The following is a 12,441-nucleotide window of genomic DNA, read 5'->3' on the forward strand; positions in this document are numbered from 1 at the left end:
TTTCCATGGCTTTGATACCTCTGGGACTCTGCAAATGAGACATGGCACCCGAAAACAAATCCAGCAAAATCTGGACTCCAACAAACACATAGCGCTCCTTTCCTTCTGAGCCCTCCCATGGGCCCAAACGGCAGTTTATCACCACAAATGGGGTATTGCCGCACTCAGGACAAATTGGGCAACAAAATGGGGTATTTTGTTCCCTGTTAAAATAGGAAATTTTGATCATAAATTACATCTTATTGGAAAAAATGTCATTTTTTTAATTTCACAGCCCAATTAAAATAGGTGCTGTGAAAAAACTGTGTGGTCAAAATGATAACAACAGCCATAAATTAATTCCTTGAGGGGTGTAGTTTCCAAAATGGGGTCACTATTGGGGGATTCCTACTGTTTTGGCACCTCAACACCTCTTCAAACCTGGCATGCTGCCTAAAATATATTCTAATAAAAATGGGGCCTCAAAATGCACTAGGTGCTTCTTTGCTTCTAGGGCTTGTGTTTTATTCCAGGAGCGCACTAGAGCCACATGTGGGACATTTCTAAAAACTGCAGAATCTGGACAATACATATTTAGTAGTGTTTCTCTGGTAAAACCTTCCGTGTTACACAAAAAAAATTGAATAAAATTGAAATTCAGCAAGAAAAATGAAATTTGCAAATTTCACCTCCACTTTGCTTTAATTCCTGTGAAATGCCTGAAGGGTTAAAAAACTTTCTAAATGCTGTTTTGAATACTTTGAGGGGTCTAGGTTTTAAAATGGGGTGTTTTATGGGGGTTTCTAATACATAGGCCCCTCAAAGCCACTTCATAACTTAAGAGGTACCTTAAAAAAAAGGCTTTCGAAATTTTCTTAAAAAAAAGAGAAATTGCTGTTTATGTTCTAAGCCTTGTAACGTCCAAGAAAAATAAAATAATGTTCAAAAAACGATGCCAATCTAAAGTAGACATATAGGAAATGTGAACTAGTAACTATTTTGGGTGGTATAACCATCTGTTTTACAAGCAGATGCATTTAAATTCTGAAAAATGCTATTTTTTATAAATTTTCCCTAAATTTTGCAAATTTTCACCAATAAGCCCTGAATATATAGTCCAAATTTTACTACTAACATAAAGCCCAATCTGTCACGAGAAAACAATCTCAGAATCGCTTGGATAGGTTTAAGCATTCCGACGTTATTACCACATAAAGTGAAAAATGTCAGATTTGAAAAATGGGCTCTGAGCCTTAAAGAGGCTCTGTCACCAGATTTTGCAACCCCTATCTGCTATTGCAGCAGATAGGCGCTGCAATGTAGATTACAGTAACGTTTTTATTTTTAAAAAACGAGCATTTTTTGCCAAGTTATGACCATTTTTGTAATTATGCAAATGAGGCTTGCAAAAGTCCAAGTGGGTGTGTTTAAAAGTAAAAGTCCAAGTGGGCGTGTATTAGGTGCGTACATCGGGGCGTTTTTAATACTTTTACTAGCTGGGCGCTCTGAAGAGAAGTAACATCCTCTTCTCTTCAGAACGCCCAGCTTCTGACAGTGCAGATCTGTGACGTCACTCACAGGTCCTGCATCGTGACGGCCACATCGGCAGCAGAGGCTACAGTTGATTCTGCAGCAGCATCAGCGTTTGCAGGTAAGATCGACTTACCTGCAAACGCTGATGCTGCTGCAGAATCAACTGTAGCCTCTGGTGCCGATGTGGCCGTCACGATGCAGGACCTGTGAGTGACGTCACAGATCTGCACTGTCACAAGCTGGGCGTTCTGAAGAGAAGAGGATGTTACTTCTCATCAGAGCGCCCAGCTAGTGAAAGTATTAAAAACGCCCCGATGTACGCACATAATACACGCCCACTTGGACTTTTACTTTTAAACACACCCACTTGGACTTTTGCAAGCCTCATTTGCATAACTACAAAAATGGTCATAACTTGGCCAAAAATGCTCGTTTTTTTAAAATAAAAACGTTACTGTAATCTACATTGCAGCGCCTATCTGCTGCAATAGCAGATAGGGGTTGCAAAATCTGGTGACAGAGCCTCTTTAAGGCCAAAACAAGGCTGCGTCCTTAAGGGGTTAACATGTCTCGATCCTGTGATTTCCACAATTCCAAAACTTTTCCTTCTTGGTGTTGCAATTTCAATTTTGAGGAATGTAATATAAGTGTTACCTTACATTGTAATCCAGCATCTGCTAATGAGACTAAGGCGAATTTCACACGAACGTGTGCATTTTGCGCGCGCAACAAATGCAGCGTTTTTTGCGCGTTGCAGTTCCGAGTGTCATAAGTGTTTGGTGCGTGGCTGCGTGGTTTTCACGCATATGCCATCCTTAGGACACGCGGTTTTGAGGTTTAGAAAAAGAAATGAAGGAGCTTTTATTTTTCCCTTCATTTCTTGATTTACTGTTGCGTTAATCACGCGCAGCACACGGAAGTGTGTTTGTGTGCTGCGCGTGATTTTCATGCACCCATTGACTTCAATGGGTGCGTGATGTGCAAAAAACGCTCAAGTATAGGACATGTCGTGAGTTTCACGCAGTGGACACACGCTGCGTGAAAAACACGTAATGTCTGAATGCCCCATTGTCTTAAATAGGTCCGTGCGACGCGCGTGAATTTCACGCGCGTATCACGGACGTGAAACACGTTTGTGTAAATAAGGCCTTATTAGACTGCTAAAAACTGATCTCAATACAGGAAATGTCAGTCTATTATGGGGGCCCAGTGGTCAATCTGAAAACTGCTATATTTCTGGAATTTTCTTAAAATATAGATGGTGACATTGCATCAGTAAAATGTAAAAAAAATATGTTTAACAGGAAAACTTGATTTAAATAATAGGTAATTTTCTGATGATACATTATTTTGATTTATTTATATATATTTTTTCCCTGTAAGCTGTGGGTCGTTGCACAATAGTTTTTAGGATGATTCTAAAATACCTGGGGGGAGATTTCTTCAATTGCTGTGCTTGTTTGTGTTATATTGAAAGATGAATAGTCCATGTGTCTTTCATAGCTTTAAAGAAAAAAAAAATGTGATTAAAATTGTTCATTTATCAGACAATATGGGATATAATGATATGATTTGTATTGGTTTGTACATCTCTACATTTATTTATTGTCTAGACTGGTACGTAACGTTCTTAATATCTGCAATAAACCCTCGATGACGTAATGGGGTTGACAATGTTCTAAAAAAGCTAAAAATACTAGTATGTGCTGATAACTGAAGGGTTTTATTTTCCCTTCCGCAGTGATCCACAATATTTTTGCAAAATGGTTTGATGGAGAATATGGAAATAGAATACACTTAGGGTGGAGGATAGTGGGATTGTATGAATAACAGTCAGGATGTATTGTGGTAATCATATACCTTCAATAATGGTCCTATATTGTGTCAATTTCTCTGGTTCTAAGAAACAAAATTACAAGTGTGCGTATTCACAATAATTACATGACTGGCATAATATGACATTCCGTAGTAGCTACTAGTAGTCCAAATATTTGATCAGTGCAAAATGTAATAAAGATTGATTACATGAGATAGGTGTACTTTAAAGAGGGGACATATCAAGGTTTTTAGGTCCCATGCACACGACCGTAAAAAACCTCCGTTTTTGCGGACCGCAACTGCAGTCCGCAAAAATGGACCCATTCACTTTCATTGAACGCGGACACCTTTCCGTAGCACTACGGAAGGGTGTCCGTGCCGTGGAAATGTTCCGGGAATTATGGAACATGTCCGTTCTTTTGCATTTTGCGGATCGTGCTCCCGCGGGCCGTGATTGCGGGCACGGTCGTGTGCATGGGGCCTTACAATGAGCATCCACTGTACAGCCTCCTTAACAAGAGTTGGGGGTATATTGTGGAATGGTTTAAATGTAATCTCTGGGTAAGATTTCCCAGCTTTCTTGGCACTCAATATGATGTTCCTGTATGGAGCCGTTTCAATGTGGCCTAAATCTGGGAATGATGCAGATTAGCCGGGAATTACTGACAATTCTCCCACCCAACTAGTATCCACAGATCACCTGTTATGGGATTGAAAAATGACACAGGGGTATTGACTTGAGAACTTATATGGCTTGTATGAAATATTTAGCTTATTTTGCTGGAACAAAAATACTCGATATAGAGGAAGGCTCTGTTCACACTTCGTTTTGTGTTTATGTTTGACATATATGCCAAGAAAATCTCCAGATACATGCACTAAATGTATAGCGCCACCATATATAATTGCATGCTATACAGTTCCATATTTTGGGCATTGATTCCCACTGTCCAAAAATATACCACACAGTATATTTTTCTTGTGGAATTCCATTGTATTGAAAAGCGAAGTTGACTACGCGATTCAATACAGTGAAAAAGAAATGGTATGCCGACACGTACCATTTGAACGTATGAGAAATCCCAATATGTCGGTATAAGTCACGCCCATAAAAGACTTTGGATACATTTTGCATAAACATTGGAAGATACACTCTGAACATAGCCTTAGAAGCACCAGCTGATACATCTGCTCTGAAGGCTTCATCATCCTAGTAACCTCCTTTTTCAGGATATGTAATAGAAAGGAAAGTGTTAATCTTCATTTGTGATTGTATACATCACACTTGTGTCATTCACAGACATGCAAACGGACAAGTGTGCACAAGCCCAGAAGGTGGCAAGTTGGAGCAGGGCTAATAGTAGTGTTTGTCTGTGATCCTTAACTAAGCAACGTGAACACACTCAGGGTTTGTAAGTGCAAAAGACACTAAAAACATCTGCTAGTTACTTCGCAGGACACAACATTGAACACTGGCAGAGTCCATGTGTAGCACAAAGCTGTCATACGAGCAGGGAGAAAATAATGAGCTAAAAACCAATTCAGGAAATTAAGACTTCAGTCGTTCAGTCTATAGATGACTGGACTTTGTGTAATGTGCCACCCGCCGTTTTCTGGTTAGAGTCACAGTGTGACACTACAGTGGGCATTAATAGATAACGCCAGGTCAAGAAACTACCTCTCTGATCTTTGCGCTTTTATTAGCATGCCTTAGGCAACTAGCATGCATCAAAGCACACAGATAACCATAACATAAATAGTAAATGAGGCAAACAATGGACAATGTGCCATTTCTTATTAAAAAACATTGTTTTATTAAACTCAGAGCTCTGCTACATTTTCCTAATGTAATATATGATGATACACAAAATATAAATACACAAAACACTAACTATATTGAGTAGCTGCACATTTATCTTGCCATTTGTGTGGTAAGTGGTAAAGGATTTTATATAATTTAAATAATTCTGGCAAACAATTAATATGTGGATTTTACTAAAGTTAGAAAATGGAGTCAGAGGTTTAAAAAGGTCCTAGGCCCTGATGCAAAATCTGTAAAAGCCCCCCAACACCAACATAGGCAGAGGAACTATTGGACCACCCCAGGCTTTAGTAAACTTGTACAACTGCCATCTCTGCACCTCATAAACGTACTTGCGTAAAATCCACCGATATTGTACACAATGGTATACCACCCTAGTGATAATGAACACAGTGATGTCACAGTACAGTAATAATAAACAGAGTGATGTCATATTACAGAGATACTAAACACAGTGAAGTCACAATATGTTGATAATAAAGACAATGATGTGATAGTACAGGCATAACAAATACAGTGATCTCACAACACCGATACAATAAACACCAACATCTCTGCACAGGGATAAAAAAAAAAAACAGCTAGTGATGTCACAGCACAGGAATAATAACCAAAGTGAAGTAACAAAACAGACATAATGCTCAAAGTGTTGTCACAGTGCAAGAATGATGCACTTTTGGATCATGGTCACAGTGTATCATTATATGAGCATAATGCACAAAAGCGATGTCACGGAACAGGAATAACACACACAGTGACATCACAATACAGGGATAATAAAAAAAACTTTGATGTCACAAGCAAAATACAAATCCTCTTAATACAAGTATAATACACATAGTGATGTCATAGCACAGATGTAATGTCTAAGAACAGGGACAATAAACAGTGATGTCACAGTATAGAGAATAAACCCAGGTATTTTCTTATGTGGCAGAGTGGCCATTGGGCTACCTCAGGCCCTGGAGCCTTAATGCAAATGCAACCTTTGCAACTTGTATAGGTAAACTCCTTATCATGTCATCCTTAATCCCCCAAATTCTGCTCAGAGTTGTGTCACAATCTACCCCATCCCCTGGATAAATAGCCCATATTCTACATATCACAGGAGCAGGTAAGGAGAGGGAGTACTTATGTATACAGAGAACATGACACCTCGTTAAAGCTACAGAGAAAGCAAGCCAGGATCGGCACATTGCAAGACGCCATGTAGAGAAAAATGTCAATCCCCCCATAATACTGCAAGTTAGCGTTTCCTTATTTATACTAAAATCCATTTAATTTCTGAACTATTTATCTTTCAGTTTCAGAACCCAGCAGCCATGTTTTTTTTGTCACTGACTACTCTATTAGGAAGTTCATACTGTCATTACATATTATTCCAGCAAGAAGTACGGTACTGTGCAAAAGTTTTAGGCAATTGTGGAAAAATGCTGCAACATAAGCATAAATAGAAGTGATAATAGTCGTTTTTTTTTTTTTATCAATTTACAAAATGCAAAGTAATTGAAGATAAGAGAAATCTAAATCAAATCAATATTTGGTGTGACCACCCTTTGCCTTCAAAACAGCATACATTTTTCTAGGTACATTTGCACACCGTTTTTCAAGAAACTCAGCAGGGAGGTTGTTCCAAACATCTTGGAGAACTAACCGCAGATTTCTGTGGATGTAGGCTTCCTCAAATCCTTATGCCTCTTCATGTAATCCCAGATTGACTCGATGATGTTGAGATCAGGGCTCTGTGGGGGCCATATCATGACTTCCAGGGCTCATTGTTCTTTACTCTGAACATAGTTCTTAATGACATTGGCTGTATGTTTGGGGTTGTTGTCATGCAGAATAAACCTGGAACCAATCAGATGCCTACCTGATGGTATTGAATGATGGAAAAGTATCTGCCTGTATTTTTCAGCATTAATCCTGACCAAATCCCCAACTCTATTTTCTAAAATGCAGCCCCAAACTTTCAAGGAACCTCCACCATGCTTCACTGTTGCCTGCAGACACTTACTATTGTACCGCTCTCCAGCCCTTCGGTGAACAAACTGTCTTCTGTTACAGCCAAATATTTCAAATTTTCACTTATCAGTCCAGAGCACCTGCTGTCATTTTTCAGCCACCCAGTTTCAATGTTTTCATGTATAGTTGAGTCGCTTCGCCTTGTTTCCACATTGAAGGTATGGCTTTTTGGCCACAATTCTCCATGAAGACCACTTCTGGCCAGACTTCTCCAAAGTAGATGGGTGTACCTGGGTCCTACTGGTTTCTGTCAGTTCTGAGCTAAAGGCACTGCTGGTCATCTTCTGATTTCGAAGGGAAGTAAGCATGATGTATATTTGATCTGCTGCACTAAGTTTCCTTGGCCAACCATTGTGTCTACGGTCCTCAACATTGCTTGTATCTTTGTGTTTCTTCAAAAGAGACGGAAAAGCACATCTTGAAACCCCAGTCTGTTTTTAAATCTTTGCCTGAGAGAGACCTTGCTGATGCACTATAACTACCTTGTGTCTTGTTGTTGTGCTCAGTCTTGCCATGGTGGACCTGTGACATGAAACGGTCTACCCAAACCTCACCTTTGTAGCAGAATTTGGCTGTTCCTCACCTAGTCTTAAGCCTCCCGCACAGCTGTTTCTGTTACAGTTATTGACTGTGTTTCAACATATGTAAGAAAATGTTTATCATTATCACCTGTTTGGTATAATTGGTTAATAATACACCTGACAATCCTACAAAATCCATGACTTTGTGCAAGTATATCTAGAAGAATTGATGCGGTTTTGAAACAAGGGGTGATCACACCAAATGTTAATTTGATTTTGATTTCTCTTCTGTTCATTCACTTTGTATTTTGCTAATTGCTAAAAAAAATATTGCCACTTCTATTTTTGAAAGCATTCTTACTTACTCAAGCATTTTTCCACAACTGCCTAAAACTTTGGCACAGTAATGTATTTTTCACCTATCCACTGGATAGGTAATAAATGTTAGATCAGTGGGGATTGGATTACTGGGAGCCCTATTGATACCTAGACTGGGGGTTCCCCAGACCTCGCACCCGCACAAGTTGGAGTCTACATCCTGCTGACACATCATTACTTGCCATATTAGTGTTTACCCATTACAATATCTTGTCAAACCAAATGACCAAAAATTAATTTGTACATAATTATTACATGATGTTAAAAAGAATAATACCTAAATTTGAAATCCTTGGGTAAATGGAATCCTGTTTGGTAGTCACTCCTAGTTTTTATTATCTGTTTCTGAAGATCTTTTATTGATCTGCTGTATCCATTAAAAATGTAGTTTGCAAACACCAGCTTGCCACACATATACATCTAGGAAAAAATACAAGACAGAAGTATAATGCTTCAATACTGCAAATCTCATTCTTATAGTAAATACAAGCTAAATATTGATCTCTCTATAGGAATTCAAGAATACGCCCATAGACATTAGTTTAAAGAGGCTCTGTCACCAGATTTTGCAACCCCTATCTGCTATTGCAGCAGATCGGCGCTGCAATGTAGATTACAGTAACGTTTTTATTTTAAAAAAAACGAGCATTTTTGGCCAAGTTATGACCATTTTTGTATTTATGCAAATGAGGCTTGCAAAAGTACAACTGGGCGTGTTTAAAGTAAAAGTCCAACTGGGCGTGTATTATGTGCGTACATCGGGGTGTTTTTACTACTTTTACTAGCTGGGCTTTCTGACGAGAAGTTATGTTTGAGGACGAGCGATCATTACTACGATTGCTTGTCTTCATACATTTCTATTATGTTTACATATGGAGATGTGCTTCCGACAACGATAATATTTTCTGATGCATAAATGTTGCTATCAGCTGATGAACGAGCGTTTGCTCGATTATCGGCTGATCGTTGTCGTGTTTACACAGGGCAATGATCTGGAACGAGCGTTCACATATATGCTTGTTTGCCTGAAATCTGCAGCAGAATCTCTAGAAAAACGCTGGTAAATCTATCACAGAGATCCGCAAATGCGTTTTTTCTGCAGTGGTTTTACCTACGGATTTAGTGTTAAACATAGGTTTTAGCAAAGTATTTGTGCACCTGCAGATATCCAGCGTATTTGACTGCATTTCTGCTGTAAAAACCGCAACAACCTAAATCTGTTGCAGAATTTCTGCTCCCGATTGAAGTCTATGGGTCAAACACACAGCATCTCCGCACAGAACATGCAGCATAAATTGACATGCTGCGGAATTAACAAACACACCGCAGAACACTTTCCGCACGACTTTTGTGCGTTTTTTCCGCAGAGAATTCCGTTGCGGAAATTCCAGAGCATTTACACTACGTGGGAACCCAGCCTTAGGCCCCATGCACACGAACGTGTTTTTGCGTCCGCAATTCCCCCGAAAATCCACGGGAGAATTGCGGACCCATTCATTTCTATGGGCCAATACACACTATCCGTGTTTTCACGGGTCCCCGCATGTCCGCAAATCCGTGCCGCACAAACTCAGGACATGTCTTATTACGGCCCGCAAATTCGATGCGGACATGCCAATAGAAGTCAATGGGCCCGTGGAAAATGCGGGTACACCTCCGTGTGTCAACCACGGTTTGCGGATTTGCGGAAGTGTTGCTAGGCGACGACCGGGAATGAGTTCTGTCGTCATCCTGTTTTACCTAGGCTTTTTTTTTTATCCGCATTTTGCGGATTACATACGGATGAACTGCGGATTACATACGGATGAACTGCGGAGGACATTTCACGGAACACGGTCCTGGAATTTGCGGACCAGAAAAACACTACGGTCGTGTGCATGAGGCCTTAGGCCCCATGCACACGAACGTGTTTTTGCGTCCGCAATTCCCCCGAAAATCCACGGGAGAATTGTGGCCCCTTTCATTTCTATGAGGCCATGCACACGACCGTAGTTTTTGCGGTCTTTGCACGGCCCGGGAACCCACACCGCAGAAAGAACGGGCATGTCCTATTACGGCCGTCTTCTGCGGTCCGGGCTCATTGAAAACAATGACGGCGGCCATGTGCATGACCTACGATTTGCGGGCGGCCCGCGGCTGACAGTCCGCAGCCGGCCGACCAGAAAATCACGGCCGTGCACACGGCTACGGTCGTGTGCATGAGGCCTTAGGCTTCAAACACATGCTTGTATAAGCAGTCTGGTTAAGCGCCGTATGTTTTCTGCAAAAGGCAGGGTCAGATTACAACAAAAGATAGTAGGAAAGACTTTTTTTTTTTTTTAAGGAAAGGTTTCCCAGCTTGCCCCTGACGGAATCCAATCCCGGTTTTGGCACATAGCATACAGCTCTCACATGGACAGTTTATTTGGTTGTGTGAATAAAGCCTAAATAAAATGCTGACATTAAATAAGTTCTAATGCACCAGGCCATTCAGTGCCCCTTTTCAAGGACAGAGATTTAAATTTATGAACCTCCCAGATGGCACATACTAAGTATCCTCATTAAGGTGAAGCACCGTTTTTCATTATCAAAGGCTGTGAAGTTAGGAAGTGTACAAACTAAAAAACAATTTTTGTTGTTTTCACTTATTTGTTTTTTAGGGTGCTTGGTCTGTGTAGTGCAGAACAACAATCTTTTATTGATAGTCGCTGTTGATCTTTTATTTTTATATGTGTCTCTATTTAGTACTTTGTGTACATTTGTGTAGGTAGTGGTGTGCCTACCATAGAGGTCTTGCACTGAACTGCTTCTCCTACTTCCCCTCACAAAGTCAGAGCATTTTCCTGCAGCCACTATTAGGGCTTATCCATACGTAGCAGAATTTTTGCGTATTTTCCGTCTGGAATTGCAGATGGAAAATACGCAACAGAATAAAGTAGCAGCAAAGTGGGTGAGATTTAACAAATCTCATCCACAGGCTGCGTAAATATTCAGAGCAGAAATTGACCTGCGGTGCGTATTTTTCGGAGCGCAGCACATCAATTCCTGCTGCGGAAAGTGGTCAGAATTGCTGCGCAATCTCCCATTATTGAGAAAAACTCAGCAAAATCCGCACCATTTTCTGCAGGAATGGTGCGCTTTTTTCCTCAGCAAAATGTCTATTTTCAACGGAATTGCTGCAGAAATTTTCTGCAGTAATTCCTTTACGTGTGGACAAGCCCTAAGGCTGTATAAAGATTTATACAGCTCCCCTTGATTTTAAATCTTGCTGAATAGTCATATGCAGTTAGCTCCCCCTAGTGGGGGAAGCATGAAGCTACAATTTTAGCACTCTGGCTGTGTAAAGAGAAACATGGGATTTTGAACTCTATGGCCCCCTGAACACACTGCAGATTTTGTTGCAGAAATTTCTGCGTCTGAATATCAGTTCCATTAATCTAAATGGAGTTGTTTCTGCAGCGAGCACAAAATCTGCACTGTGTCTGTAGAAACACACAATCACAAAATTGCAGGTTTTTAGATGTTTTTGTTTTATTTATGCTACCCAACAAATCCAAAACAAGGCATAGGATATGCTAATTTCAAATCCATGGAGTTATGCTACATGTCAACACATCCTAAAGTCACTTTAAGGGTAAGGCCTCATGCACACGTGGAGTATTTATGGTCAGTAAATAATCCAAGAACGGGCCACTGGGCGGCCACAGACTCTCATCCGGGCTGTGCTCACATTATAAAGTATAGAAGCATATATAATCCTGCCCATATATATATACACATATATATATATATATATTAGTCCTTCTCAATGGATTAGAATATCATCAAAGAGTAAATTTATTTCAGTAATTCAAGAAGTGAAACTCCATATATTCTATAGATTCATTACACATATGGTGATTTATTTCCAGCATTTTTTTCTTTTAATGTCCATGATTATGGCTAACAGTTAATAAAAACCCAAAATTTTGTGTCTCAGAAAATTAGAATATTATATAAGACCAATTTCAAAAATGATTTTTTTATTACTGAAATGTAGGCCTACTGAAAAGTCTGTACAGTATATGCCCTCAATACTTGATCGGTGCTCCTTTTGCATGAATTTCTGCATCAATGCGGCGTGGCATGGAGGTGACCAGCCTGTGGCACTGCTGAGGTGTTATGGAAGCCCAGGTTGCTTTGATAGCGGCCTTCAACTCGTATGCATTGTTGGGTCTTGTGTCTCTCATCCTCCTCTTGACAATACCCCATAGATTCTCTATGGGGCTTAGGTCAGGCGAGTTTGCTGGCCAATCAAGCACAGTGATACTGTGGTTATTACACCAGGTATTGGTACTTTTGGCAGTGTGGGCAGGTGCCAAGTCCTGCTGGAAAATGAAATCGGCATCT

The 12,441-nt window shown here is 40.2% G+C and overlaps 1 protein-coding gene across 1 annotated transcript in view; it reads right to left on the reverse strand.

Moving 5' to 3' along the window:
• The window catches only part of LOC142751130 (uncharacterized protein C3orf20-like), a 112,672-nt gene that overhangs the window by 8,832 nt on the left and 91,399 nt on the right, over nt 1–12,441 (reverse strand). Inside the window, exons 17-18 of the mRNA XM_075860109.1 lie at nt 8,351–8,493; nt 2,940–3,015 (exon numbers count right to left, since the gene is read on the reverse strand). Of these exons, the coding sequence (XP_075716224.1) occupies nt 2,940–3,015; nt 8,351–8,493 (219 nt within the window). The remainder of the gene's footprint in view (nt 1–2,939; nt 3,016–8,350; nt 8,494–12,441) is intronic.

This window comes from Rhinoderma darwinii, chromosome 3 (genome assembly GCF_050947455.1).
Source record: "Rhinoderma darwinii isolate aRhiDar2 chromosome 3, aRhiDar2.hap1, whole genome shotgun sequence".
Lineage (NCBI taxonomy): Eukaryota > Metazoa > Chordata > Amphibia > Anura > Rhinodermatidae > Rhinoderma > Rhinoderma darwinii.